The sequence below is a fragment of the Falco cherrug genome, chromosome 4 (assembly GCF_023634085.1).
Source record: "Falco cherrug isolate bFalChe1 chromosome 4, bFalChe1.pri, whole genome shotgun sequence".
Classification (NCBI taxonomy): Eukaryota; Metazoa; Chordata; class Aves; order Falconiformes; family Falconidae; genus Falco; species Falco cherrug.
Window position 1 is genome coordinate 26,122,508 of NC_073700.1, and position 26,312 is coordinate 26,148,819.

At 47.1% G+C, this 26,312-nt stretch overlaps 3 protein-coding genes across 10 annotated transcripts in view; 1 reads left to right on the top strand and 2 right to left on the bottom strand.

Annotated features, from left to right (window-relative positions):
- GRID2IP (Grid2 interacting protein) overlaps window positions 1-4,648 on the bottom strand; it is a 46,757-nt gene extending 42,109 nt beyond the window's left edge. For all 3 annotated transcript variants that reach the window (XM_027812440.2, XM_027812443.2, XM_027812441.2), the window contains exons 1-2: window positions 4,212-4,648; window positions 1,592-2,163 (exon numbers count right to left, since the gene is read on the bottom strand). In XM_027812440.2, the coding sequence (XP_027668241.2) occupies window positions 1,592-2,163; window positions 4,212-4,227 (588 nt within the window). In that variant the 5' untranslated portion in view covers window positions 4,228-4,648. The remainder of the gene's footprint in view (window positions 1-1,591; window positions 2,164-4,211) is intronic.
- Window positions 4,649-7,648: 3,000 nt separating this feature from the next.
- Window positions 7,649-15,131, top strand: ZDHHC4 (zinc finger DHHC-type palmitoyltransferase 4). 4 transcript variants are annotated; one of them, XM_055708771.1, is made up of 7 exons: window positions 7,827-7,972; window positions 8,125-8,261; window positions 10,598-10,671; window positions 12,359-12,537; window positions 12,638-12,763; window positions 13,389-13,633; window positions 14,691-15,131. In XM_055708771.1, the coding sequence occupies exons 2-7, from the start codon at window positions 8,139-8,141 to the stop codon at window positions 14,970-14,972; spliced, it is 1,029 nt and encodes a 342-aa protein (XP_055564746.1). In that variant the 5' UTR covers window positions 7,827-7,972; window positions 8,125-8,138; the 3' UTR covers window positions 14,973-15,131. The 4 variants fall into 4 exon arrangements, with proteins under 4 accessions (XP_055564745.1, XP_014139525.1, XP_055564746.1 ...); XM_055708770.1 differs by having other exon boundaries at window positions 7,649-8,261; XM_027812474.2 differs by lacking the exons at window positions 7,827-7,972; window positions 8,125-8,261 and adding an exon at window positions 8,268-8,433.
- A 1,368-nt stretch (window positions 15,132-16,499) lies between these two features.
- Window positions 16,500-26,095, bottom strand: E4F1 (E4F transcription factor 1). 3 transcript variants are annotated; one of them, XM_055708769.1, is made up of 14 exons: window positions 25,736-26,095; window positions 25,126-25,277; window positions 24,890-24,989; window positions 24,278-24,483; window positions 23,945-24,065; window positions 23,503-23,655; window positions 23,004-23,170; window positions 22,230-22,454; window positions 21,805-21,910; window positions 21,099-21,316; window positions 20,522-20,720; window positions 19,135-19,295; window positions 18,264-18,326; window positions 16,500-17,602 (listed from the first exon to the last, which is right to left on the bottom strand). In XM_055708769.1, the coding sequence occupies exons 1-14, from the start codon at window positions 25,890-25,892 to the stop codon at window positions 17,255-17,257; spliced, it is 2,376 nt and encodes a 791-aa protein (XP_055564744.1). In that variant the 5' UTR covers window positions 25,893-26,095; the 3' UTR covers window positions 16,500-17,254. The 3 variants fall into 3 exon arrangements, with proteins under 3 accessions (XP_055564744.1, XP_055564742.1, XP_055564741.1); XM_055708767.1 differs by having other exon boundaries at window positions 22,230-22,457; window positions 24,890-24,986; window positions 25,736-26,093; XM_055708766.1 differs by having other exon boundaries at window positions 22,230-22,457; window positions 25,736-26,093.
- Window positions 26,096-26,312: the final 217 nt, after the last annotated feature.

The window sequence follows — 26,312 nt, forward strand, 5'->3', positions numbered from 1 at the left end:
TGGTGGGCTGAATCCCAGGATGCTGCTGTTAAATTTTTGCCTGGGCTGAGACCGCAGGGTTTGGTGGGCAGGAATGGGGGGTTGCTGCCACCCCTCGTGTCAGTGCTGTCCCCAGTGTGTCCCTGAGCATGCAGGGGACAAGAGGAGAGGTTGACCTGGAGCTGAGATTGTGAGCACCTCCATTGCTTTCCAGTGATGCCCCCAGGCTGCCGGGATGCTCGGCTGGCACAGCCCCATGCCAGCCCTGGCCCCGCTGCCACTAACAGCACCGCTCCACCTGCCAGGCGAGTGCGATTCAAACAGGTGCTCTGCCAAATGAATGAGGGTGGGAAAAGCCTCCGTACCTCAGGCTTGCAAGTCACCTGCAGGCAGTGCAGGCATGAAATGCAAGCCACTGGCACCCTCCAACCTTCCAGCCTTGCAGCGGGTGCGCAGGAGTACCCAGGTGCTTGCAGCACTGGCACGAGCAGCACCTACCAGAGCCGAGCTCCCAGGTAAACGAGGGTGTAAAGCATCGCACTGGGTTTTATTATTTTCTGTATCGTGTAAAGAGATGAAGCCACTTAAAACATCTATGCCATTAACCCCCTTTAGAGAGTCGTTTGTCAGCTGAGCTGCGCTCCAGCACCCAGGAGCCAGCAGCACACGTGCTCCACAAACCTGCTTCTGGTTGGGGCTGTCGGGGAGGGGAAGGGAGGGGAGGTGGCAGAGGTGCTACGACAGGAGCTCACACTGTCGTGACCAGCTTGCTCACTTCAAAAGTGCTCTCCTGTGATCATCCAGGAAACATTTACTTGGTTTAATGTGACTTCACGAGATGAAGGCAGTGTGGAACACCCTCTCATCCTCTTGTTAATCTCCTGTAATCAGCAGGTATATGCTTCACATGCCATGCTCTGCCTTACGAATCCAAACTTCAGTGCGTATTTGTGCATCTTTAATGTAGAAGCTGACTGAGGGGATTCAGCTGATACCTACAAATCTCTTTATGAATGTCTTGTTTCTTTATTAACTTGGGATCAAAAAAAGCCACAAGCCTGGTTACTTTCATAACAGTATTTTAAAAGGCTACTTTGAAATGGAAATTAGAAAGATTAAAAACCCAACCATGATCAAATTTATAATTAGCATGAGGCGATGTGTTTGGTAAACTACCCACTAGGATGCTTTCAGGGACACAATGAAGATGCAATCACATTGATGCTTTCCTTCTGCAACAAAATAAGAGCTAAAACGTCTGTGGAATGACATGCTCAAACTTTGCAAGGATGTTCAGGCATAGAGGAGAGAGGGATCTGCCCCTGTGGGTTTCCACACACTCTTGTAGTGCAAAGGAGTAAGTAATTGGAATCATCCCCCAGAGGATCTGCAAGCTCTTTGCAGCACCCATCAAGAGTTACTGAAACACAGGTAATTATCAGACCCTTCTCTAGGGCACCAATGCCCAAAATCTGCACCCCAAGCCTTGTGACCAAGCCAGGAGCATCCCCCCATCTCAGCACACTGCAAAGGCTGAAAGCAGGAATCTCCAGATCACTGGGAGCAGGAGGTTCTCAGAGCCCCAGACACTCGCCTCATGCCTTGGTCTTACCTTTTTGCTGAATTCCTGCGCTTTCTTTTTCCTCTCCTGGTGCACAGCATCAGTGCTGGGGACAGGGTCCCGAGTGCTGGCCCTGTGCTGTGGCCGCAGCAGCCCCAGCCGCAGGGACTGCCCATGGCAGGACCTCACCAGGGCGGCTGCCGACTCGGCCAGCATCACCGGCATCCCGTTGACTTCCAGCACGTAATCCCCTGGCTCAATCCCGCAGGCAGCAGCAGGTGACTCCGGGCTGACTCTGGCCACTCGTGGGGGGCTGCTGCTTGCCAGCTCAAAGCCATAGCATCCCTGGGGACCAGGGGGGATGTCAGCGTGCTGCAGGCGGGAGACCACCCCAATGCTGGGGGGCACGTTGCCGCAGCGCCTGGCCAGCCCCAGCAGTGCTTCAGAGCCCAAGGAGGAGACAGGCTGCCCCTCGATCTCCAGCACCTCGTCACCGGGCCGCAGTCCTGCTGCTGCTGCGATGCTGCCCTCCTGCACCCAGAGGATGTAGCACGGACCGGTCCCACTTATCTTGAACCCGAAGGCCTCGGGCCAGCCCTGGTTGCTTGCCGGCATGGCTGCAACTGGAAAAGAAGGAGGGGAAAAAAGGAGTTAGGATGAGATTTCCTTCCTTAACATTAGCTCCTGTAGATACTACGTGCACCCCATTGGGTGTGGGGGTTCTAGTCTGTGCTGCGCCACTGTGGGAAGAAATGCCCCAAGAGGGATGCTTTTCCTCTATATTTCCCTAAAAAATAGCTTTTATTCTTCTACCGTCAGGCTGCTGGCAGTGCCAATGCCATTAGCAGTGAGGAAGCTGCGTTGGCCAGAAAGGTCGGGGCTACACCTGGCACCTGGGCTGTGGCCTGGCACAGCCCTTGTCTCAGCCATCAGTGACACTTACCTAACCACCCCCCCACCCCCACCCCCACCCCCGTTTCCCTGGGAGGTGTGTTTGGGCACCTGTTTGTATTTATTTCTCTAGCAAAATGATTACTTCATTTCCCTGGCATGTCACATTAATGAAAAGATCATCCAATGACCTAAACCAGCCTTATTTTAACCACCTCTTCTCAATACTCAATATTTTAGCAATTTGCAACTGCAAAGTTACTGCACATTCATTAGAATTTGCCAGATCCTTTCAGCTCTCCTGGCAGTATTTCTTTGTGTCCTTCCTGTCCTGTGTCTAGTATCAGCTTGATCACAGCATCCTGAAATTCAAAGATGAGGAATTTCAAAAGGACTTGTCTGTGGTTTGTTTGAAGGGTTAGGACCAGCTCCATGGATGCTCAAGGAGAAATCGAGCACATCAGCCTGAAACATCTACAGAAGTCATCTTTGCCCAAGATAAATTGGACCAGCTGACCTACATGGCTCATTTGGATGCCCTTTTGATGCCATTGATGTGTAAGTGCCTGCATTGTCTGCTGAGACTTGCTAAAATAATTCACATGTAGATTTTCTCTTCATTTGATCTTAGCTGTCTGTGAAGATGCTTTTCACTCCTGTGTTTATTCCATTTGTGTCATTTAACACACATTAAGCACTTACAAAAGGGAAACACAGTCTTTTACCTGGGAAAATTATTTTACAGAGACTACAAGGACTCAGAGCTGCTCAAGAAAACATCCTCACAAACGCACCTTGAGTTTTTTGCTCTTTGGATCAAACAGTCTCAAACCAGGCCCAGAGCCACAGAGCCCAGGAGCTCTGAAGCAGGCTCTTGCTGTGTCCCACTGAGCGGCTGCTCCCCCCAGCCTGGGCAGCCCAGCAGGTCCCAGTTCGCTCTGGTGCGTGCTTCTGCCTGCACAGCAAAGGCATCCCTTCACCCCGCTACCTCACTGTCATTGGGGTGGTGTGGTTCTTCAAGCTTTGATCTGAATGACCAAAAGACATTTATTCTGTTCCTTTGAGACCTAGGAAATCTTGGTCAAAATTCAGAACTGCTGAAAACATTCTTTAATACCTTACTGTAGGCCAGGGAGGTTAAAGGAACTCTTCTCATGACCATTTTCAGCAGAGATAATACCGACCAGCTTGCTCTGAGAGCAGAATCGTGAGGATGGGCAGGGAACACAGCATTACTGCAGAAATCTGTATCAATAACCTGAACCTGCTCTGGCAAACAGCTACTCAAGGCTGTATTACAGAGGGCACTAGAAGTGCCGCCTTCATAAGGAAATATTAAAAAGGACCAAGCAATATACTGTCACTAAAGCTGTAAGTGTAATAGTCTTGTCCTCCTTTGTACAGCAGTGCTGATTAAAATGCTACATAAAAATCAGGGATTACTGTTACTGTTGTTACTCAAAGAGGAAACACAGCTGTTGCCCCTGTTAACAGGTACAGATGTTGAGGACCGAAGGGGAGGTGTTGAGAGTGAAGCATGGGCAAGTCTGGCAACAGCAGGATGAAATCCATCTGTGACCAAACACCAGGGGATCCCTGAGGCAGCAAAGCACAAGTTTTGAAGGCTCCAGCAAGAGCCCAGTAAGCACCAAGACGGCCCCAGTGCAGCCGCTGTGGGCTGAGCTCCACAGCGAAGCCTGGCAGAGCAGCGGCCATCGCCTTGCTGCAGGGAGCTGCATCACCCCTTTCCACCTCTACACCCTACGGCTCAAGCACTTACAGAAGTCTGCGGCCATCCAAGCGAGCCTGGCGGGCTCTCACCAGCAGCAGGTTTGTCCCACTAAGGGGTTGAGGCTTTCTCGATTCTCCTCCATCACCCCTGGAAGTGCGTCCCACCTACCCGCAGGGCTCCCAGGGGCATCTCTCCAACTCCCGCGTCCTCGCTGCAGCCCCCGGGGTGCTGGGGGCACAGCCCTCGCATGTAGCAGCAGTCCAGGGGTGGGCAAAACGGCTGCTGTGCCACGGTGCTGGAGTAGAGCCGGGGCAGAGGGTGGCTGCCCCTTCCCAGGCTTCTTACTTGAGCCCTGTGCCCTTACAGCTGCTCTGAGCCAGCACCAACCAGGCACAGAAAGGTCCTTCCTGCCTCTTCCTTTCCTAATTTATTTCCATCACAAAGAGAAGCATGGACAGACTAACTGCTGTGCTGGTCCTGGCTGAGTCTGGTGCTGACCTGAGCCTGCAGATCTGGGGGGAATTAGGAGCTGGAAGGAGGTAAAACAGATTAGTGCCTGTGGAGAGAAATCCCTCACCCACAGGGCAAATCTGAAGCGACAGCACTTTGCAAAAAGCAGCAGAGACGCAGCATGCCATCACCACTGCCAAACAGCAGCTGGATGTGCCGAGACCTCGTTGACCCCACCACCAGCTATTTGAGTGGGACACCAGAATTTCTGGGAGTATGCATCTGCCAAACAACCTTCTGCTTGCTGCAAGGATTTGGGATTCTGGACCAACTTCTCCAGGGTTCACCAGATCCTCCCCAGCCAGGCTGCGGAGGAGTGGGGGTCCTCACAGCAGGAAGCAGCTGAGAGCATTTCACAGCAGAGACCCCCCATGCTGGCACCGACTGTTCATTAAGCTGCTATTTCTGATTTTCTCCTCTGCTTCCTCAGCACGTAGGGATCTCAGGGCTTAGGGCTTAAGAGGTTTTAGGGTATTACATATCCTGCTGCAGGGCACCAGCGGGAGGGGCCTTCTGCATCCCATCAAGGACCACACAGCAATCCAGTCCTCCCTGGGCACTGGCACAGGCTGAGCTGTCAGCAGCGCTGGGCTGGATGGGAAACAACCTCCCCAGGAAAGCTGGGAGACTTGGTAAGGGACTGGGTAAAGCCTTACGAAGGAGAGCTGCAGGGACCTGGTTGGCGCAGCCTGAAGGTGAGCACGGTGCAATGGAAGGTCTTCCTCTCGCTCGTGCCCTTCATGCTCATACATGTCTGCTGCGAGGGACTTGGAGACCTGCTCCTCCTGTCCTCTCCAGCTCTGGTGTCAGTGATGCTCTGCTAGAGACAGGACATGGGTCCCTTCTCACAGGTCCTGCACAAACACAAATCTCCTCAGCAGCTGAGATCCACAGGTGGGCGTTGCAGGGAGCGTGCACTGCCCTCCCGTGTTGATGCAGAAGTGCACACACCTTCATACAAAACGTCAGTCCATCTTCGTCACTATTCACGGCCCAGACAGGCAGGCAAAAACTCCAATGGATACTTTTTTTTTTCCAGCAAGTGAAGTAATTGGTTCTTTTCCCTCCATTTTTGACTTGACTACTTTAAAACAGCGAATTTTAATCCTGGCAAGAAACTAGTTATGGGATTCCAAGCTAATGAAAAGTTTGTTTCCTTGAAGACCTTCTGCTAGACTCTGATCAGACAAGACTTTCTGATTTTCACAGCACTTAAATTGAATGAGCTTAATCTCCCAGCCTCAACCTGCTATTAAAGTGTTTGCTGACTGTTTTGTCCTTGAGCACAGCATATAAGGCCACTAAGAGTGGATGGAGCCCCTCAGCAGCACTGGTGCTGGTGCCCTGCTCGGCAGCACTCACTGCAGCTCCTGCCAATAGTGCAGGCAGCTCCATGCTGGGTGCACGGACCGCAGTGTACAAACCTGCCTGTCCACAGACAAATAAACAGCTTCATGCCCACACAGCTGCCAGCCCCCCATCCCAGGGCCCCTTCTGTGCAGGCAGACTTGCCAGGTTACATCCAATGTCCCAAACAAACCTCCAGCCTACCTGAAGCAGTACAGAAATTTTGCTGCATCAGTGGGAAGGGAAAAAATGGCTTTTTCACTATGTCCTCCATCAGGAGCAAAGTGCCTCAGGCTGCACTCTGGGGTGGCTGTGCCCCAGCAATATTTTGCCTTCATTTCTCTCTCACCAGGTTCTGGTTTGGTGCACTGGGGGCCAAGAACTTACCAGGGAAAAAAAGGTCCCCTTCCTGAAACTCAACCTCACCTCCTGCCACTGTGTCTCAGCCAAACCAATTAATTTCCTCTTGGTGCCAAAGCTACCCGAGCACCCCTCAAAGGGCTTACCTGCCGTGCCCGAGATCCAGCCAGCAGCAGACTGGGACCCAGAGCTGGCAAAATCATCACAGCAGTTTCGAAGCTTTTGGATCAGTTACCTGGCAGCAGCAACTGGCTGAGTTTCTATGGCAAATTCTAACCAGGCACCGTAACCCAATCGGTCGCGGCGCTCCAGAGAGCATGGACCGCGCCAGCTGCGGGGCCGGTTTCAGTTGACAGCCACGCCACGTAAGGAACCGGCACAGGACCTTTATCTCCTGCAGCTTTAGTTCACCTCAGCCTGGTTCTAGGTGAGATCCCTGCATGTACTAGAGCAAACTTTCCCCTACTTCTTGCAGCATGTGCGACGTGATGGTGTGACACGAGGCTCCGGATTAGATAAGAATATAATGCTCAGAGCTCCTGTAGGAGACAAAAGGATTTTGCTTTAGAGGTTTCACCAACGGCAAGAAATCTGAAGAAATTTTTGCAAATTCCTTAGAAATCACACAAGCTGTGCCATGCCAGTTGGCATGTCACACAGATCCTCTGGGAACAGAAGAAAACAGCACAACAGCGGCACTCAACTCACACGGTAATGAGCTGCCCAGGATGGTAAGAACTCTACACACAACTCTGGGATTTATCAAAATTATTTAGCTTTTATTTCTACCGCTTTAATCTTCACTTTCTGCTGCGGGGGAAGGAAGAGGGCCAGAACAAACGTCTCTGCCCAGCAGCCTCAGCTCCTTCAGGAGCCCACGACTGATTTCTCGCTCCATTTGCAGAGGCGCTGCCCAGGGCTGGGCCCGGCCTGCGGCCGCCAAGCAGCTCCCTTCAGCCCGGGGCAGGGCCTCCCCCGGGCCGCCGGGCCACAGGGAGGCAGCGACCTTGAAAACGGACCTTCTGAACGGCTCGCGCAGCACCCGCGCTGCCCTGCCGGTGCCCGCGGCAGCCGCCACCCCAGCTGCTCCGCCGGGGCAGGCCCGGGCGAGGGCCGGCCCCCGCTTCCGCGTGGCGCCAGGCGCTGCGGCCGCCGATCCCCGAGCGGCCGGGGGACTCGGCGATCGGCTGGGCGGCCTCGGGCGGGGCGGCGAGTGCGCCCCCTGCCGCCGGGAGGCTGACAGAAGCGGCGGCCCCGTTCTGCCCCCGCTGCGTCCCGGGCCGGCGCCCTCCCCCCGGGTCCCTCAGTAGCGGCGCCTTCGACGCCCCGCAGGCCCCCACCGTGCCGCCGGGTCACCCCGGGCTCCTGCTGCCCGGCGGTGGGGCTCGGAGGCTGCAGGCCCCTGGCAGCGTCCTCCCCTTCCCGGCGCGGTGCTGGGCCCCGCCGGCGGTGCCCGGGCTTGGCTGGGCGGCGGGGCTCGGGCCGCCCCAGCTGCAGGCCCCGCTGCAGGCCCCGGCCCTTGGCCCAGCGGACACCCAGCCCCTCTCTCAGTAGGGTGCCCCGTGGCAGGGTCCCGGGCCGTGCAGAAATAGGTAGAACACTGAAATAACTGCGGTGTCCCCGTGGGGGAGCGGGGTGCGCCGGCTGCGCCGCTCCCCGGTTCCAGCCAAGCGGTGGGCAGCGCGGCTGGGCCCGGGCACTGCTGGGGGCTGGCACCGAGGCACTGAGCAGCCGCTTCTGTCAGTTGCAGGGCTCAGGATGGACTTTCTGACGCTCTTCTTGATTTACTTGTGTTTAGTTCTTGCTGCTGTTGGCCTGCTCTGCATCTGCTCGGGAAGGAAGGAGAGTTTCCTCGCAAGAAGTGTCAATGGTGCAAGCCAGGTAAAGAGCTGAGCTTCCAGAGCGGTGCTCATCTCCTGCTCTGGTGGTCTGCCCTGCTTCGTTGTGCTGAAATTAGTGCAACTGCTGTGTGTCACCTCCATAAAAGATGCTAATATGTGTGGTTAGAGTGAGGAGACAGTATATTTCATCCTATTTTGACAACTGCTCTCAAGTAAGTGCTAATTGGGATTGGAAATAGAAATACGCTTCCTTTCGGCAGATGAAATCATGCCCAAGCACGCAGTAAAAAGCCATTTGCATCTCACAGCTCCTGTTCCTGCCTGTGCCAGCCTGGCTGGCTGCGGTCACCACAGGGTAGTAGTAAGGACCGGACTTCTCACAGTGCTAGAAGTGCATTGTTTGGTGGCACCATAACATGTCAGCTTTGAGAAATTAAATAATAATGAGAGCCCAAGTATCTGAGTATTTGCAGTTTTTTGGTATTTGCTGCTGTCATTAACAGCAAGAAGGTGGAGGGAGGTTTGAGGAATAAAAAAGGGAGACTTGTAACTGGTAGGAAATATTTTAGGGGAAGCTCTGTAATGTGAGTCTGTAATGATGTTGCAGGCTGTTGTATCCTAAGTAAGTGGGAGGAATAAAGAGCTTTAAAAGACTAATAAGAATTGGCATTTTACTGTAAAAAACGGGCAATTAATTGAAAATGCACTAGCTTGTTTTTCTGTCTGTTGGGCTGTGTCTGAATGAAGAACTCTTGGAAGGGAGAATTATCATTGAAATTGTAAATAATATTTAGTGCTGTTTACATGAGTCTAAATAGACTTTGAGTTTTATTACTGGTATTATACTTTCTTTTTATTTTGCTTTATGGACACGTAGATCATTGTGCAGAGGAAATTTATTATTTTCCTGCATTTCTTAATAGCTGCTTCTATGATACATGCTAACAATCAGCAATTAAAATACTGCCGTAATGCAAAGTCAGTCTGGAGAAATGTAATTGATTCTTGTACGCACAAAATAAATATAGGTAATCCTAAATAGTTTCTCTAGATGCTATTTTAAATGAATTTCTGACTGTAATTATTGAAGCGTATAAACCTGGAATTTGACATTGTTTGACTTCACTCCTGTAAGATACTTTAAAGTATTTATTGTGAGCAATATGAAATAATTAACTTGCACAGAGCGCAGCTGTTTCTAGCTCTGTGGCAAGTCAGCTTCCACCCCCAGTCTGTTTTCCTTGCTGCCAGCGGTTCAGTCGTGCGAGATGGTTGTATTCATTGTACAGGTTTTCTCACTCTCTCCTACTTTCATCATCACCACAAGCACAAACCGTATTTGTAAGAGCTTTTTGCTTTGGCGTAAGAAATGGCTGAAATACAGGGGATTTCTGTACTGTATGGGGGGGGATAACAGATATTGAAGGTAATGTTAGACTGTAGTCTACAGTTAACTTAAACTTGAATTTTGCAATTGCATGCAGGTTGCGTTTCCGTCTAGTTATGTATTTCCTATTGCAGTACACAGCCTCTCTTTAAAGATACTTGTCACTTGAACTGCTGATACAAGGCATAACAGTTAAAAGAAAAATATTTAACATCTTCTCAACTTCACATATGCTTTTTGCCTTCTGCTCTTTCACATCTGAGACAAGAAGCTCTCACCGCATATTTTCTTTCCATGTCAGATAGAAATAGGCTCAGCTGCTCTAATTCCTCCACCACTGATGGAGCAGCATGTTGCTATAGAGATCTGTCATCCTCTTAACAGGAGAGTCAAACAATTCCACAGTTGCAGACTATTGCTGAGGATTTCACTGAATGAAGACAGGCAGTTTTCTTCTCATTAACAGCAATTAGATAGACACAGAGTTATCAAATTGGATCATAGCTGTAGTTGAAGAAACTGATTTTTTGGGTTTGCTGGGTTTTGTTTGCTTTTTGGTTGAGTTGTGGGGGTTTTTTTCCTGTTTCTGGAGGATAGCAGGCTTTATTCCTTTTTTTATCTCCTCTTGCATCTGTCAGATGACCTGATGAAGCATATTGTAGTTCATAAATTGCTCAGTTCTATCCCCTGCTTAACCAGTTACCCAGTCCATAACCCGATATAAGCTCCTTACAACTTTCACACATTAACCCAGATACATTTGTTTGTGCCATTAGGGCTCCTGAGAATATGGAACCTCACTCCCGTTTTGAAAACCCCAGCAACAAACCTGTCTGTATTCTTAGGAGCTCAGATATCCCTGAAAATGAGCTTCCTTCCTGGTTATATGGCTACAGATATGTAACTGAGGGATTAGGTGACTTGTATTTTTATTTGAACTTTCCACAAGGCAGAAGCAATAGATAACACAGTGTTTTCATTTGCTTCAGGTATTGTCATTTGTAATCCCCTCACAGCTCCAGAGTGTGACACAGAGGGTGCTTCACAGGCTCTTCCACACAAGGTATTCACTGGTGGGATTTTTTTTATGCTTTTGACATTATTTTTTACTAGTATTTCTGGTTACTGTTGGTGACCTCTTGGCACCATCAGAGCTTTCAGTGTTATCCTTAGCTACCCATCCTCGTTAGGGGTGCTTGTCAGGGATTACAGATTCCCTTCTTGCTACACTGTTGTCTTTCTGTTCTTTGCTTATTGTGCAGAACATGGTACCCTGAAACATTTGAACATATTGACAAATCAAGATAATGTGGCTCAGAAGCTTCCAGTGTAACAGATGTTGGTCACGCTGGTGGGAGACCGCATCCACATGAGAATTACAACAGATTCGGTGGCAGCTGCAGGTTGAGTTTAGACAGAGCTAGCAATCCCCATCCTCTCTCTCAAATCCCATTAGTCTTAGTCCAGCAGCTTGGATGTCCAGGTGGCTCAAGCGGAAGCTGCGCAGCTGCCAACGTGCAGCCTGCTGTATTAAGGTGAATTTTGTAGTGTGCTGTAAACTTCAGTGCTTTAGGATCTGCTTCAGGAATTATTTAAATACCTTTCCTCTGGGGGCAGCGACTCCAATATGACAGACACTTCAGGGGCGTAACATCTACAGCTGTTGAACATGTGCTGCAGTTGTTTTGTTGCCTGCTGTGCAGATTCTCTGCTGCTAACATGGCCCAGGAGAGAGTGGCTACACTGTCAAATGTGCAGTCAGCAACAGAGCAATTATCTGATGAGCCTGGTGTAGTTGTCATTGCTAGATTACGCTGTGCGCTGGAGGCACTTTGATCCTCCACACGCACCCTTTGACTGCGTCACCTCATTCAAGCGAGAGATTTTTCAGTTCATGCAGAAGTCCAGTGAGATGTAGCGCTTGAGGGTACCTTCTTGCAGCCCTGCTGTTGGGAGGAGACTGCAGGATCCTGCTGGATTGCACACAGAAATAGTGTTGGAGAGAGCAGTAGAGCAGAGCTTGTCTGCAACAGACTTCCTGCTGTAGTAAAGTACACATCACTAGTTATTGAAAACTCATAATAAAAGTCCAGCAAAGTGATATATAATGCGGAGAGCTGTCATAAGTCAACATTGCTTTCCTAATGCGTGGCTTGTGTGAGCGTCTATTTGCCAGGCTGCTGCAAGCTGTTGCTCAGTATGATGCATCCCAAACAAACGTCTGTGCCAAACGGTTCTGCAACATGCCTTGCCAAAGCTGTAGTGTGCCGACAGGCTGGAACTAGTGTTTGCCATTGCTAACCTCCTGCCACGCTTATTTCGTAACAGCTGCTTATATTTTTACAGGTTTGGGTTTTTTTAAATTACCTTTTACTGGGGTTTTATTTGCTCTCAGAGCAGCACACAGCAAATGTCTTCTGGCAGAATGTTTTGTGGCCTATTGCTGTGGCGTGCTTTGTCAGCACCAAGTGATTATGAGACTGTACTTGACTCTACTGAAAAAAAATCCAAAGGACATGCCAATAATGGAAGTGAATTTAGCTGGCATATTTAAAGGAGTGTATGTGGGAAGAAGAGAAGAAGAAGCTATTGGAGGGAGAAAACACTATTAATATGCAATCCATGCTGGCCTGAAAACCTAAAAGAGGTGTCTCCTTGATTTGGAAAGTCTTTGCTGATCACCTCTGAGTGTACTTGACCTGTTAATCAGAATGCTGAGTATTAAATAGTCTGTGCCCTTTCTGTTACAGAAGCTCTTTGTTTGTTGCCCTGCACATACTCTTGCAAGCTGCAGTGTATGGGGAATACACATGGGAAGTTTTTGTTTACTGTGAGGAGCTGCAGTTCCACCTCCTCCTCCTGCTGCTGCCCTACCTGCTGCTGGCTGGGAACGTGGGCTGTTTCATTCTCTGCTCCCGGGCTAATCCTGGTAAGCTCATGCTGATTGTGAGCTATAGCTGTTTGAAAACGGAACCTAAAAAATGCTACAAACACTGTTACTTTTACTATTTTTCTTGTTTCTTTCACAGGTATAATAACAAAATCGAATCATGCATCATTAGTTAAGATTTATCCATACGATGGTGTATTATTTCAGAAAGGCATCGTGTGTCCTACGTGCAACATGGAGAAGCCAGCCAGATCAAAACATTGCCGTAAGAATCTTAACTTCCTTGATAAGCATAACACTGATACTTCCCCAAATTAATTCTCCCTCGATAACTGCAGTTCACACTACATCTGTTCTGTTACCTAGCTCGATGCACACAGGATTGTGTTCATTTTACTGGGGTTCAGATCACAGCTGCCCTTTCCCCATCCATGGAACTGTTTTGCTGCTGTTTCTTTTCACAGAAATTACCAGTTCTGAGGGTGTCAGTTGGGTCAGGAACAGGCAAGCTTTTGAGCCTCTAGAAGTTTAATAAAAAATTATCACCTGTCAAGACCTGAGTTCAGGATTTTGTGGGGGTTTTTTTGTTTTTGCAGGATTTGCTGTTAGCATCTAAATGCTGGGAGCTACAACCTGTACCTTTCACATGCTTTGCCAGGCAGTACTTTCAGAGAAACCAAAGTCTTTGAGCTGCAGATACATGTCTTTATTTTTAGTATTGGGTTTTTTATGATGTGCAATTGAAATTAAATGTGTTTCCTTAAAAAGCTATCAGCTAAATCATGACCACAACTCTCAGTTTTTTTCAGATGAAAAACTATCCTAAACTGTGTAAAAACCAAATTGATTACGTAAGTAACTGAACTGTCTTGCCACTCGCTCCCCATCAGGTTTCTGCAGTACGTGTGTACATCGTTTTGATCACCACTGTGTGTGGGTCAACAACTGCATCGGCTCCTTCAATGCGAAGTATTTCTTCCTTTACCTCTTCACACTGACTGCCATGGCTGCAACCATTGCAGTCATCACAACAGCGTTTCTCATCCAAGTGGTGCTGCTGTCAAATATGATGTATGGGAGTTACATTGATGACCAAGGACAAGAGCATGCTGTTGAGATTCTGTTCCTCATTCAGGTAAGTTTAAGCTGGCTGGGTTATTAGCTTATAAAAAGGTTTCTCCCAGTGTTTGCTTTCAGGGATCTTCTAAGTCCACCAGTTGTCACAGGCAGGATGTGGACAGACTACAGGATTTTTTTACCAACTCCACACAGCTTATTAATTTTAGAAAACTACCATTGCAGAATACTTTAAAAAGATGGGAATTTTTAAATTCCATTCTCCATGGAGTTTTGTCTCCAGTCTGCTTTCACTCAGCAGATCTGGTTCATAAAGATTCATAAAGATCATTCCAATGACCATCTACTGCAGTAACATTTAGGAAACAATTGACAATCCTTGAGGTATCTTCATGGAGACAATAAAACACGACCCTGCTATCCTGGAATTTAGATACTTGAATGTTTTTTCTCACATACAAGCAAAGGGTGACTTTGAGTCTGTCTAGTACTTGAGTCATTTGCATTTTGATCCCCTCGTCCCTTTCTGTAGTATGGCAATGAGGTAATAAGTAGTAAATGCTTTATCTTTTCCTCAGCCTAGACAACAGGTGTTTCAGCTGTGGACTTTTATAAAGGGATCTTGGTCAGGGAATGTTTGCTTATGTTTGAACAGTACCATTAGCACTCTGCAGCATGGGAATTTTAATTCAGAAAAGAGCTGCTTAAACAGTATCATGTCAGCAAAACCTGAAGTTGTACCAGCTTGTAGCTTCTTCATTTGGCAGTTTGTTTTGAGATGATCTGCATTAATGATTCTTTTAAATTTAAAAAACAACAAAAAACAAACAAGCAGATCTCTAATATGAAATAAAAACATTCAGAAATAGATGGACGTAGAAAATACTCCCACATACCATCAAGGCTTGCGAGAAAACAAATTGCTGGAAATCTGCATGGTGTACTCAGAGATTCAATTAGGAATGGTCCATAGGGCTGTGACCTTATCGCTGGGGCTCCACAGTTAGGTGTGCGTATGGATGCGCGTTTCAGCCAGCATGTTACAGTGGTCACTTGCCTCCACGTAATTTAATGCTCCAGCCTTTTAACTAAGTTATTATTTTCTTTCTTTGCAGCACCTTTTCTTGACTTTTCCTAGGATTGTCTTCATGCTTGGTTTTGTTATTCTTCTCACGCTCGTTCTGGGTGCATACTGCTGTTTCAATCTGTATTTGGCCTTAACCAACCAAACTTCCAACGAATGGCATAAATCCAGAAGATACGGTTGTTCCCACCATGTAACATTGCAGCCTTATGACAGAGGAGTTGTCTACAAAAACCTTTATTCTAAAGGAATCTGGATGAATTTAAAGGAGATCTTTAAGCCTCCTACAGCGTTGGAAAGGAAGAACGCATGAAGATATTATTGTTCATATGTGCATCTTTAAACTTTTTGTAAGACTTTATTTCAGCAGTGTGCTTTGATGCCCCAAACAACTTTTGTAAAAGATCGCTGTATTTCAGTTCAGTAATTGGAAACTATTTTTTGATAAAGCCAAACGGTCTTCAAAGCTAGAGTTCTTCCAAGTTTATCTGTAACACTACTGGTACCAGTCGTGACAGTGGCTTGTTAAGTCTTTTCAGACACAATCTCAGCACAGAAACAAGCTGCGCTAGAGTTAGGTTTGACTAAGGAACGCATACACAGGGAACTGTTGGGGGGTTTTATGGTTACTGTTCTGTATCCTGCATAATATATACCACTGTCTAACAGGAAGACTGAGTGCCTAAGTTACTTTGGTACATCTGAAGTAGGTCTTCCTGCAGGAGACTTTACAGGAATATAGCAGTGTTGCACATGTGGAAGTGGCACTTATTTGCCAATTATTCATTTTTTCTTTTCTCCCTGCAGGAAAATAGTAACTCACAGCTGACTGCAGTATTCTGATTAACGAAGCCTCAGCAGAGTGCCATTTAAGATACTTCACTTGGTGAGATCTCTGAGGTTAAGCTTAGTCCTCTTGTTTGTTAGAGGGACCAGTAGTGAATTCGCTGGTATGGAGAGGCAAATTTGGTCCATCTTACTGAAGCGAATCTTTGTGTGTGCACTTGCAAGGGAAGCTAACAAAGACCTGCTGTGAGCTTTGAGGAAGCTTCATCTTTTAGTGAGTATCTTTGGAAAATGATTAACCCATTATTAACAGTATGTAGAATAGGTTGCATGTATTTAGCTGAAAAAAACACCATTACTGTTACAACCTGCAGAAACCATGTTCTACTGCACATTTGTACTAGTATGGAGGACCTTAATTGCAGAAAGGGAATGACTGCAAGTGCTACTTCACCTTATCTACAAAATCTCTTCCTTGATACCTATTTTCAGCTTGTACAAAATACAATGCCATTTCAGCCTTTGAGTCATGAAAATGGTAGACTTCCAGACAGAATTTCAGCACCCTGAAAAGGGTATCAGAACAGATATATTGAACAATGAGAGGCTCAGCCATGTCTTAGGCACTTCTTTGTATTTTGGCCATTTTGTAGCAGGGGAAGTTAAGAGTTGCTGAGGCCGTTTCTAGGGCTGCCCACCTGTAATCACTGAACAGGCCACTTCAAAACCAGCAGTAGCACATCTTCAGCTTCTCTAGGGGGATTCTCTAGGTGAATGCCAAAAGGCAGAGGGGTTTTTTAACACTGGAAGACAGAAGTAAACTTGGAGCTATGCAACTGGCCGCCTGAAATCCCTCTAACTAGGGCTCACTTCAAAGATTCCAAAGCATAGATGTACTGGCTGCTTTTAGAGGCTTGTGCTTGTTCTGGAAAAAAAAAACGTGTTTGACTTACCCAACAATGAGGCTTCTTAAGCACAATGTTAAGTGGCCCTGTTCCTCTCTGCTTCTAGAAATTCTTCCATTTGAATGATAATAGAGTAGAAATTGGAAAAATATAGTAAGAACTTTAAATAACTTTATTTTTAAAAATGTATTTATTTACATGCTGAATCTGTACAATATGCAATTAAAAATCCATATATGGTTTTAAAAAAAATCATATACAATATGGCTTTACACACCAACAGACTAGCTCTCAGAGTAGCCTGTCTGGCATTGCAAGGGTACAATGATGCATTCTGTCATAGACCAGTACGTAAGGCTACTTGTCCAGGATATAAAATAAAAGAATACTGCAGTACCATGCCTTAGGAGGACTAAAGTAGTGAGGTTAAAGGCATGAAAGTTTCTGAGTGGTGGTGAATGCACACCAGAACTCCTTAGGTTTGGTTTTCTTTGTTTTAAATGCATATGATTAAGTAGTCTCTTATGAGACCTTATGTATTTGCTTCACTTTCAGAATCCTTTTAAACACCAGAACACTACTGTCCTGTGGTCAGAGGTAAATGCTTTGCAAAGGATCTTCCTTTATTTGAGGCAGCTGTACAAAATATTGAGACTGTCAAACATGGCATATCAGTCACTTCCACAGTATAACCATGCAGAGGTTTTTAACTACTGTTATTTCCATTTTAAACAGAAAATATCTTGGGGCTGTACCATCCTGTTAAGACACTTAACTATAGAAGCATTCTCTCCCCTGCTCTCTGAACAATTATAACGGCAAACTTCAGACTGATCAAATTCCCCAAACTGGAGAAAAACAGTCAGTTTTACATTAACATCTGTCACTAGCTGCATGCTGTTCATTACACAATCACAGTCTGGACTTCCACCTCCCCCTCCTGGGAAGCAATCACAAACTCTCCTGCATGTTCCATTATTTCAATATCCTCCGATGCCACCATTGTCACCGTTGCTTCTTCTGTCTCGATGCTCCCCTCTGTAGTCAGCACTGTTCCTTCTCCGATGGCAGAAGCCAGTGTCATTGCGACCTGCTCCGTGAGGCTTTCAGGGGTCGCAATGGTGATGGTGTCTGCAGCATCTGTGGTGACTTCAGAGTTTTCTGCCACAGTGACATTCTGTACAATGATCTGGTGACCAGAGTTTGCTTGATTTACTATTTGTTGCACAACCTTCATAATGTGGCTGTCAACCTAATTGAAGAGAAAAGAGGCCACATCATTTCTTGGTGTATTGTACTCTGTTAGAAGTACAATTATCATCACTAGAAACAGTGCTTGATGACCAGCAGGGCAGTGCAACAAACAGCATTTAATTCTAATTTCCGCCAGCTGTTCTCTGAAGCCCTCATCACCCCAAGAACAGCAGACTCCTAGAACATGTCACTGAAGATTTTTGCGGAGTACTTCCTACAGAAAGTCAAACTACTGTTTATAGAAAAATCTTAACAAAGCACACTCTGACATTTAAACTGGCTGAATGCAATTCAGGAGCCTAAGCCAGCCTCTGACTTTGCACCAACCATTATTTCTAGCATTCAGGAATGCCTTCAGAGGATCATTTCCTCATGGCTTAAATGTTATTGTACAGTTCTACTCAGCTGGCAGCTACACTGTCATGTACGAAGCCATGGAAGTAACAAGCCACCATCACCGAGAGGATGTGAGGTTAATGGAACTCAGTCAAACCCAGTATGACCATTATTATGTTTTTATACAGACAGTCTGCAAAACTACGAGGTCAGTAAATTAATTATTTGAAGCTGGGTTTATTTAGCATGACTTTCAGACACAAAAACTGATTAATTCCATCTACAGCAAGTACCCAAAATAACAGTTTATGTAGCTGCTTTACCTCATGTCTTGTTCCCTCTATTATTTCAGTAGCTTCACTGGTCTCCATGTCTTCAGTAGCAGTCTTGAAAGACAAAATATGATGATTCCTTTTAGATTATTGCAAAAAAATCTTTTAGTACCAAGATAACGGACACTAAGATCTCTTACAAAAGTCTTTCTGTTCCCCCCATGATGCTGTAGGTACTCTGAAGACAACTCCCTGAAATTCCCTCCAAATCCCATTATTGAGAGCTACTTAGAAGCAATGCAAAGTGCTTACAAATAACTGAAATAGAACATCTCTCAGCAGGACTCAGCTGACTGGCCGATTTTTCTGTTGGAGAAAAACTATGGCAGCACTAAAGGGACTCAATAAATGAACTGTGTTATTCTGCACGGATGAGTACACTGGCTCTTTGTCACAAAGAGGGAGAAAGAGAAATCCGCAGTTCATTGTTTGGCGGCCACAGCCAGTTAAAAACCAACAGAGGTTATTTTGGACAAAATCAGCTAAATAGAAGTGGAAGAAAAGAGTAGGTAAATGTTGAAGGAAAACTGAAGCAAGTTTGCAAGGACATAAAATCTGATATGGTCAGAAGTTTTGTCTCAGCCTTCTGATGAACTACTGTCAGTCTTCCCTGCAGTCTCATTTTCCTGCCTACATTACACGCAGGACTTCAGAAGGGTGGTGAAGTAGGCTCCAAGTGCTCTCTTTCTGAACAAGATTAGTTCTGTTTATTCCTAGGGTTGTGCAGGCAGGGGTAGCATTGGCTAGATCCCGTTTTACCTTCTCCCAAAAGCCTAGATGAGGAACATGCACAACTGCCGTTTTTACTAACAAAATACCATGCTCAGTTCAGAATGAGATGGCTGTATGCCGCACTTCTTACCTCAATGATGTATTCCTGAGTGTCCGCCACCACTGAAGAAAACTCTACCAGCACAGTGTGAGGATCTTCAGAAATGACTGTTGCAGCTAAGTTGTCAGCTGACTGACTTTCCTCAGACACCATCACTTCTTCCACCTCTTTCAAAGCAAGGAGGCAGCCACCTGAATGGTATTCCAAATGCCAGAAAAACATAATTGTTCATAACCATCTCAAATATAGGACCACCTGGAAAATACTATGCAGCACAAACGAGACCCCTTTAACAAGGTGCCGCTGACAAGTGAGCAGCAGTCAGACAACAGGCTCTCATCCCACCAAAACAGGCCAAGTAATGGCCTAGAAGAGGCTATTTCATTCTAGGCTATTTCATTGCCTAGAAGAGCAAAGGAACTGAACCTCGAGCAGAGCAACTGTGTAGCTTCAAAAAGTAGACAACTAAATTCAGATGCATAAAACCATAAGGGATTGCAAAAGCCATATGTGAAGAACATGCAGGAAGACTTTCAGTATATTGTAAGTCACGTATCTTTTCTGCTTATGCATTACATTTCAGTATTTACCTAGGAAACTTTTTTTTTTCTCTTGGGTATTGCTTGTATTGCTTCTTGCAATCTAAATACATCATCATCACTACCTGAAGAAGTTTGAAGATCTGTGCTTAGGAGCTAAAGGAGCAGCAGGTCCAGCACAACTAATCCAATGAAATGATTATCTGTGAGAACTTAACTCTACTGAAGACATTTTCCTCACAGAACATCCACACTTTGTATTTTTACAGGATTTCATAAATCCCCAAAATTAATATTAATTTAATGCAAAAAACACCCCAACAAACCAATGGTCAAGTTCAGCCATAACACTGTGTGCCACATCCTAAGTTTGACAGTCCTCTCACCTATTCCCCAACACAGAAATCAAGCGCTCTCTGGCAATGCTTTGCAAAAACATTTGTTTCCTCCTTTGTGTATAGCCCTGGAACAGAACCACTTCACAGTTCAGAGTAGAGTCTTGTACAGTGTAAGGTCTGTCTTGCCCATTAGGGACACTGCACAGACCACTTCAGCCAGAGTTTAGAGCAGAGAGCCCACAGCACTCCTGCAGTTAGATTCTTAATGCAAATTCTGTTTTGGTTATCTTTCTCTTTAGATGATCTAGATTTTATATTAGAACTGGTTCATGGCTGTTTGTTCAGCATCATTTTTGGTCAGAAAGATCACAATAGAAATACTCATTGATGTAGATGAAAGAAAATATAATGCAGCAACTGAGATGCAGATAAACAAATGGCCTCGCATGCAGGTTACATCCACTCTAAAAATCATTACCATTGAGCCAAAAAGCAGCTTGTCCAAACCCAGCCCTAGAACAAAACACACACACCCCTCACCTTTGGTTTTTAAGTGCCTGTTGAGAGTACCGTGCTCTGCAAACCCTCGCCCGCACTTGTAACACTTAAAAGGCTTTTCTCCCGTGTGATGGCGGATGTGACGGACCAGCGAGCCCTTTTCCCGAAAGCCCCGACTGCAGTACTGACAGACATAAGGCTTATCCTCTAAGTGCGTACGGAAATGAACTTGCTGAGCATTCTGTACAAAGAGAGAAGCAAGAGAAAGGCAGCTGAAGGGAATGACAAACTCTAGCAAGCAGTATTTTAGATTCCCAGGGAAAAGTCAACACCTTTGAGGACTTCTTCCCATGTAAGACACAATAAAGATTTTTTTTTGTTATTATTATGTAATTTTTTCCACACACGAAAGAAGTTTCTTCACAAATGTGGAAGTTTTATTAAGACTGTCCCTCTTTTCCCTACTAAAACAAAACCTCCTTCTGGAGCTTCAGCTCATTAAGCAGCTGGGAGCTGGCATTTTTTCTTTCAAAAGCAAAGCCTCCCAACTTCTCCCAAACCCTGGCTCTGGAAAGGAAAACCTGAAGGCAAGTCTGTTGTGAGGGAGGCAGAGGCACACCTTTGTCTTGTACCGCTTGCCACACTTTGGACAGGAATACGGCCGCTCATCAGAATGCACTCTCCGATGCCCCTTCACATGTGCAATGGTCTTGTAGAGCTTGCCACACTCTCCACAGCGGAAACGCCGTTCATTCACGTGCACCTCTTGATGCTTTTTTAGCAGGTAGCCCTTTGTGAACTCTTTGCCACACTCGTCACACTTAAAAGGCTTGTAATCTAGAGAGAGAGAGAGAGAATATGCATGGTTGATACAGGAGCAAGTATCTCACACATGCTATAACTAAATTCTTACAAAAAAATTAACCCAGGGAAGGAATGAAATTACATTTTCAACTGCGTATATGAACTTTGTCTCGTTCAAAAGTGAATTCTGCTCAAACGTTGCTCTTACATTGGTGCCTTTCAAGCAGCAGTTCCAGCCTGCTCAGCCTGTTCTGCCTTGCTAACCTTTTTATTGGCCTCTTCACAAAATTCTGCTTTCAAGTATGCAGTGTAAGCCCCAAAACATGGAAACATTTTTTTCTTTCACCCTCTATTCTAGAGCTCAAACTCAACCTTTTCATATTAGTATGTAAGCAATTGATTTTGCATGGCTAACGGCCACGTAAAGGCAAGGAATCTGAAACAAAGCAAGCTGCGCTATGCTTAAGGTCATAGTAAAACACAGCGCATTTTAGACAACAGCATAAGCAGCAGAACTTTACCTAAATGACCTTTGATGTGTGTTTCAAGGGCAGTAGCTTCACTGAAGGCTTCATTACAGTGAGGGCAAACATAATTTTTGTACCCATTTGTTCTTTCTGCATCTGTCTATTGGAAAGAAAATGATATAACATAAGTGCTTTTTGTACTGGCACGTACAATAAGTATTGCTAACCAAATTCCCAATTAAAATACTCCAGCTTTGACAAGAAAGGTATTTATATTGTTAACAGGAGGGAGAGCGAGCATGTGCGTGTACTAACACACTTAAAGCATACGTGGAAAAACGTAACAATAAAAACGGACGCAAGGCACAGGGAGAGCTGATGGATAACATGCAGGGTGGTGAGCCTAACAGTGCCGTCCGCAACCAAGTGCGGGCAAGAAAGATTAATTTTTTTAATCTCTTTATGGAATGCAAACTTACAGACTCTGCTTGTTCTACTTCAACACATTGTTCCCCACATGGCTCCTCTTCTGCCTCCACCACTTCGTTTTCTAGTTCTTCTGTAGCAGCTACAGCAGGCTCATCTGGCTTTTGCATTTCCTCCATAGCGACTCTCTCTATCACAATACCCGAATTCCTCATGGCCTGCCTCAGCAGATTCTCACTGTTCACTTCCCCCTCACACGGCAGCTCCTCAGGATGCGACTGCTGAAGGGATAGAGTCCAGTAATTGGTACAGCAAATACACAACCCCCCTTTTTTTTTTTTTTTTAACAGCATGTTGCTACAAAGCCATTCTTCCTAGGGTGTCTAATGTTGTGATACAGGGTTGAAAGATCAACAAGAGAATGACCTTGGACGGGGGAGGAAGATGAGGTGAATCTGTATTCTGAAAGCATACAGTCCAGGGGATGATAAGCCTTTGTTCCTACCGCAGTGTCTTGCGGCAGGGAACAGTCAACAAAAACACCCTCTCACCTTCTCTATCATCCAGTACGGGGTGACAAACCCTATGCATCCCCCTGTATGCTAAACACGTGCTGCTAAGATACACAGCAACAGCAGATGGCCAGACAAGGTCAGAGCGGAGTGCCTTCCATGTTCTCAGATGAAAGAGAAGCAAATTAACCATTTACTTCCACCACACAGATTTATTCTCAGCACCTAAGAAAATTTTGTTCATGAGGTAAAATACTTCAGAATACTTCTTCACAGAAAACATGCGAAGGGTTATTTAAGAGGAACAACACTCACATCTTGGTCCAGGGATTTCGCATCTACAACAGGAAGTTCCTGCATTTGGACGTGGACTTCGTGAAGAACGTTGCCTTTTGCATCCGTCACAAGATGAATGACGGGTGAGGTCTCGATGGATTCACTTGCTATTGATGAAACAGTGTCTGCGTTTGAACTGCAGGATCCTTCAAGAAAAGCAGCACAATGAATCACTCTGTGTACTGCCACCCCTCATCAGTTTGCAGTTTTTGCCCTACAAAAAACGCATCTTGGAATATGAGGTGCCCGTTAAAGCTGGCTTTGTACCAGAGTAACAAATGTTCTTCACACTCAATGCCTGGCTACATGTGCTTCAGATTAATAATTTAGCTCTATAAACCACTTTTTTCCTGTATGAAAGATATAAACTGAATACCACAGAAAATTTTTTTATAGCTGAGAAAAAAATTACAGTTCAAGCGCTGGGAGCATGCTTGGTTTTATCAGATGCACGGCAGGCACTAACAGCATCACTGACCTGTTGGCAAATCATCTTTATTGACTACTATTTCTTTGTTCATGTTGAAACGAATTTTTTCAGTGCAGGGTGTCAGAGATTTCAGGTGCCGAGTCAAAGCTCCTGATTCCCGGAAGCTTTTCCCACATTTCTTGCATTTGTAAGGTCTTTCATCTGGAAATTACAAGAATCAAAACCCAACAGTATTAAACGGACCACTGCCAGTATTAGCTTTATGCGACAGACTGCTAGAAAAATGCTTCCACCTTTCTACAGTGAGCAGACTGTGCTTATCCCCAAACCGCACACTGCCTCCCAGCACCCAAACATTGGGGAGCTCAACAGTCTCAGGGCAGCAGATAGAAAACAACAACAAATTCCACTGGAAGAGAAATGGATAACCACACAAGAGCACACTCGCACTCCAGCAATGAGGAGCTCTTATTTTGGAGAACAGTCTTACCAGTGTGACGCCGATGGTGTCGAATCAGAGACCCTTTTGTCCTGAAGGAAGTCCCACAAAGTTTACATTCATAGTCCTTTCTGCTGCTGTGAGTAATCATGTGAGCTTTGAGGATGCTGGCCTATGGAAAGAATTTCATTTTAAAAGATGTTCCAGCAGTTAAGGGTTTTACATTTCAACTGTAAATAACAGTGCTCCTTCCAAAAGCAGAACTTCCCATTTGAAAGTGCAGCATGCAGTAGGAAAACACATTGTTATCAAGTCTTGAGATATCTTAGTTAACAGCTAGCCCAAAAAACTCACTAGCCCGAACACTGTACAAGCAATACTTACTGTTTTAAATGTCTTCTGACATAACTCGCATACATATCGCCCTTCTTTGTTGACCAGCAGCTTAACCTTTATCAGTTCTGTGGAAATATCCTGCTCCTGGTCGTCAGGGTTGCCTTGCTCTTCAGTGACTTCCCCATCTATGTGACCATTTGGGTTTTCGAAAACGTGGTCTCCTGCAACAATGACTTCTTTGATGTGCCCACTACCTGGGAAAAGGATAGGAAAACAGTTATGTTCTTTACAGAAGAGAGCTTTGCACAGCTAGATCAATTTACTGTTTCAGCATTTCATGCAGCAGGAAGGAAAGCCAGGTACTTTAAAGCTGGAACATGGGTCTTTGCAAAGTTCTCATTGTTGGAGCATCATTATTAGAATGGATTCTTCTGGAAAAGTTTTAAATCTCATTTGTATTAATGCGGAGAGTGGCAAAGCTGGCCGAGGGATGCCTCTCTCACATCTCTGAGGAAACGCTCAGTCCCAAGTCCCAGTGCTCTGTCGCACGGAGGTGCCACATACTCAGCTGCAGCACAAAACGGAACAGAAGAGGCCACTGGACGAGCAAGTGAGTTCCTAACCCAGCAGGGGTATAAAGGCAAGCATCTCAAAGCTCACCTACTATAGCAGATGCGTTGCTGATTTCCTCTGCTATTGAAGATGCTTCGACGACTATATGAGCAACAGTTATCGACTCCTCAACAGAAGGAACGACCTGCTGCAACAGACAACATTTTAGCAGAAAAGTTTTATTACCTTTAAAAACATTGCGTTCTGTTCTCTCCCCTCCAACCCAACAGACCGTTGCATCCTAATTATTTTCAGCCACGGCTTGAGGAGAAGCCTGCTGTCACCTTTTGTACTTCTTGGTTGAGGAGACCTGCTGATGCAGCAGCAAGAGCTTCGGGAGCTCGCTGGCAGACCTTTTGTAATTTGTGTTGCACAAATTCTTCCAAGGAGGTGAACTCCGACTGGCAGCGACCGCACTTATGCACATCATCTTCATCTACGATTTAAAATTCAGTCATCGGTTTAAGAAAATAGGACACCTGTTAATCAACGAGTAGTGTTTACACGGAAAACTTCGGCTGTGCTTGTCCCGGTGAGCTCCCTCGCCCGGCGGGACGGGCCTGGGGCGGGGAACGGGCCCCGGGGGACCGAAGGGGGCTCCGCGCCGGCAGCGAGGCGCTTTCTGGCGGGGGGGAGCGGAGCCATCGCCCCCGGAGCTCCGCTCCCGCAGCCCGGAGGGCCGGGGCGCAGAGAAGGACGGAGACCCGGCGCCAGCCGCCCCCCCGACCCCCACTGGCAGCACCGGCCCCGCCAGGACCCCCGTCGCCCCGCGCCAAGCGCCGCCGGGGCCGGTTCCGCCGGGCCGGGCCCCCTCGGGCGCCTCCGCGGGCCTCGCCGCCCTCCAGGCCCCGCTTTCCCCTCGGCTCCGGCCGGGGCCCGCCCCGCGCCTGGTACCTTCCTCACTGAAGGGCGCCGGGAGGCTGAGGAAGGCGGCAGGGCCGGCGGGCGGCGCGGTGGGGCCGGAGCCCACGGCCGCTGCCCCCTCCCGCTCCTCAGCCGCGGCTGCCGTAAGCCCCGCCGGCCCCACGCTCGTTGCCATCGCGGCCTCCATGTCGCAACGAGCCGCACCGCCAAGATGGCGGCTTTACGGCCGTGTCGTCATAACAACGGGCCGCGTGCCGCGGGACGGGCCGCCGCGGGGGCTCGGCGGGGAACGCGGCCGCCGCGCGGAGGGTTCCGGAGCCAATCGCGGCCCGGGCACCGTTGGGCGCCGTTGGTGCCGGGGCCCCGCGGGGCCCCCCCGTGACCTCTGACCCCCGCTCCCGGACGGACCGGAGCCTAACGAGTTACCTAACGATCCCCCGGGGCGGCGCGGGTGGCCCAATAGGTCGCGGAGCGCCTGGGGTGACCGCGCGCTGCTGGCCAATGGCAACCCGCGGGGGGCGGGCCGGTGGGGCGGGTGGCCAATGAGAGCGGGGAGAGCCCCGTCGTGCGGAGGGGCGGGAGAGGACGCCGGGCGCCGGCCCTCGGC

Coding starts and splice junctions, on each gene's coding strand:
- ZDHHC4 (XM_055708770.1), top strand. CDS start 8,139: ATGGACTTTCTGACGCTCTTCTTGATTTACTTGTGTTTAGTTCTTGCT. Junction 10,672..12,358: donor CACAGGCTCTTCCACACAAG/GTATTCACTGGT, acceptor TTTCTGTTACAG/AAGCTCTTTGTTTGTTGCCC. Junction 12,764..13,388: donor AGCCAGATCAAAACATTGCC/GTAAGAATCTTA, acceptor GCTCCCCATCAG/GTTTCTGCAGTACGTGTGTA.
- E4F1 (XM_055708766.1), bottom strand. CDS start 25,892: ATGGAGGCCGCGATGGCAACGAGCGTGGGGCCGGCGGGGCTTACGGCA. Junction 22,458..23,003: donor CGAAATCCCTGGACCAAGAT/GTGAGTGTTGTT, acceptor CTATCCCTTCAG/CAGTCGCATCCTGAGGAGCT. Junction 17,603..18,263: donor TAGAGGGAACAAGACATGAG/GTAAAGCAGCTA, acceptor CTCTTCAATTAG/GTTGACAGCCACATTATGAA.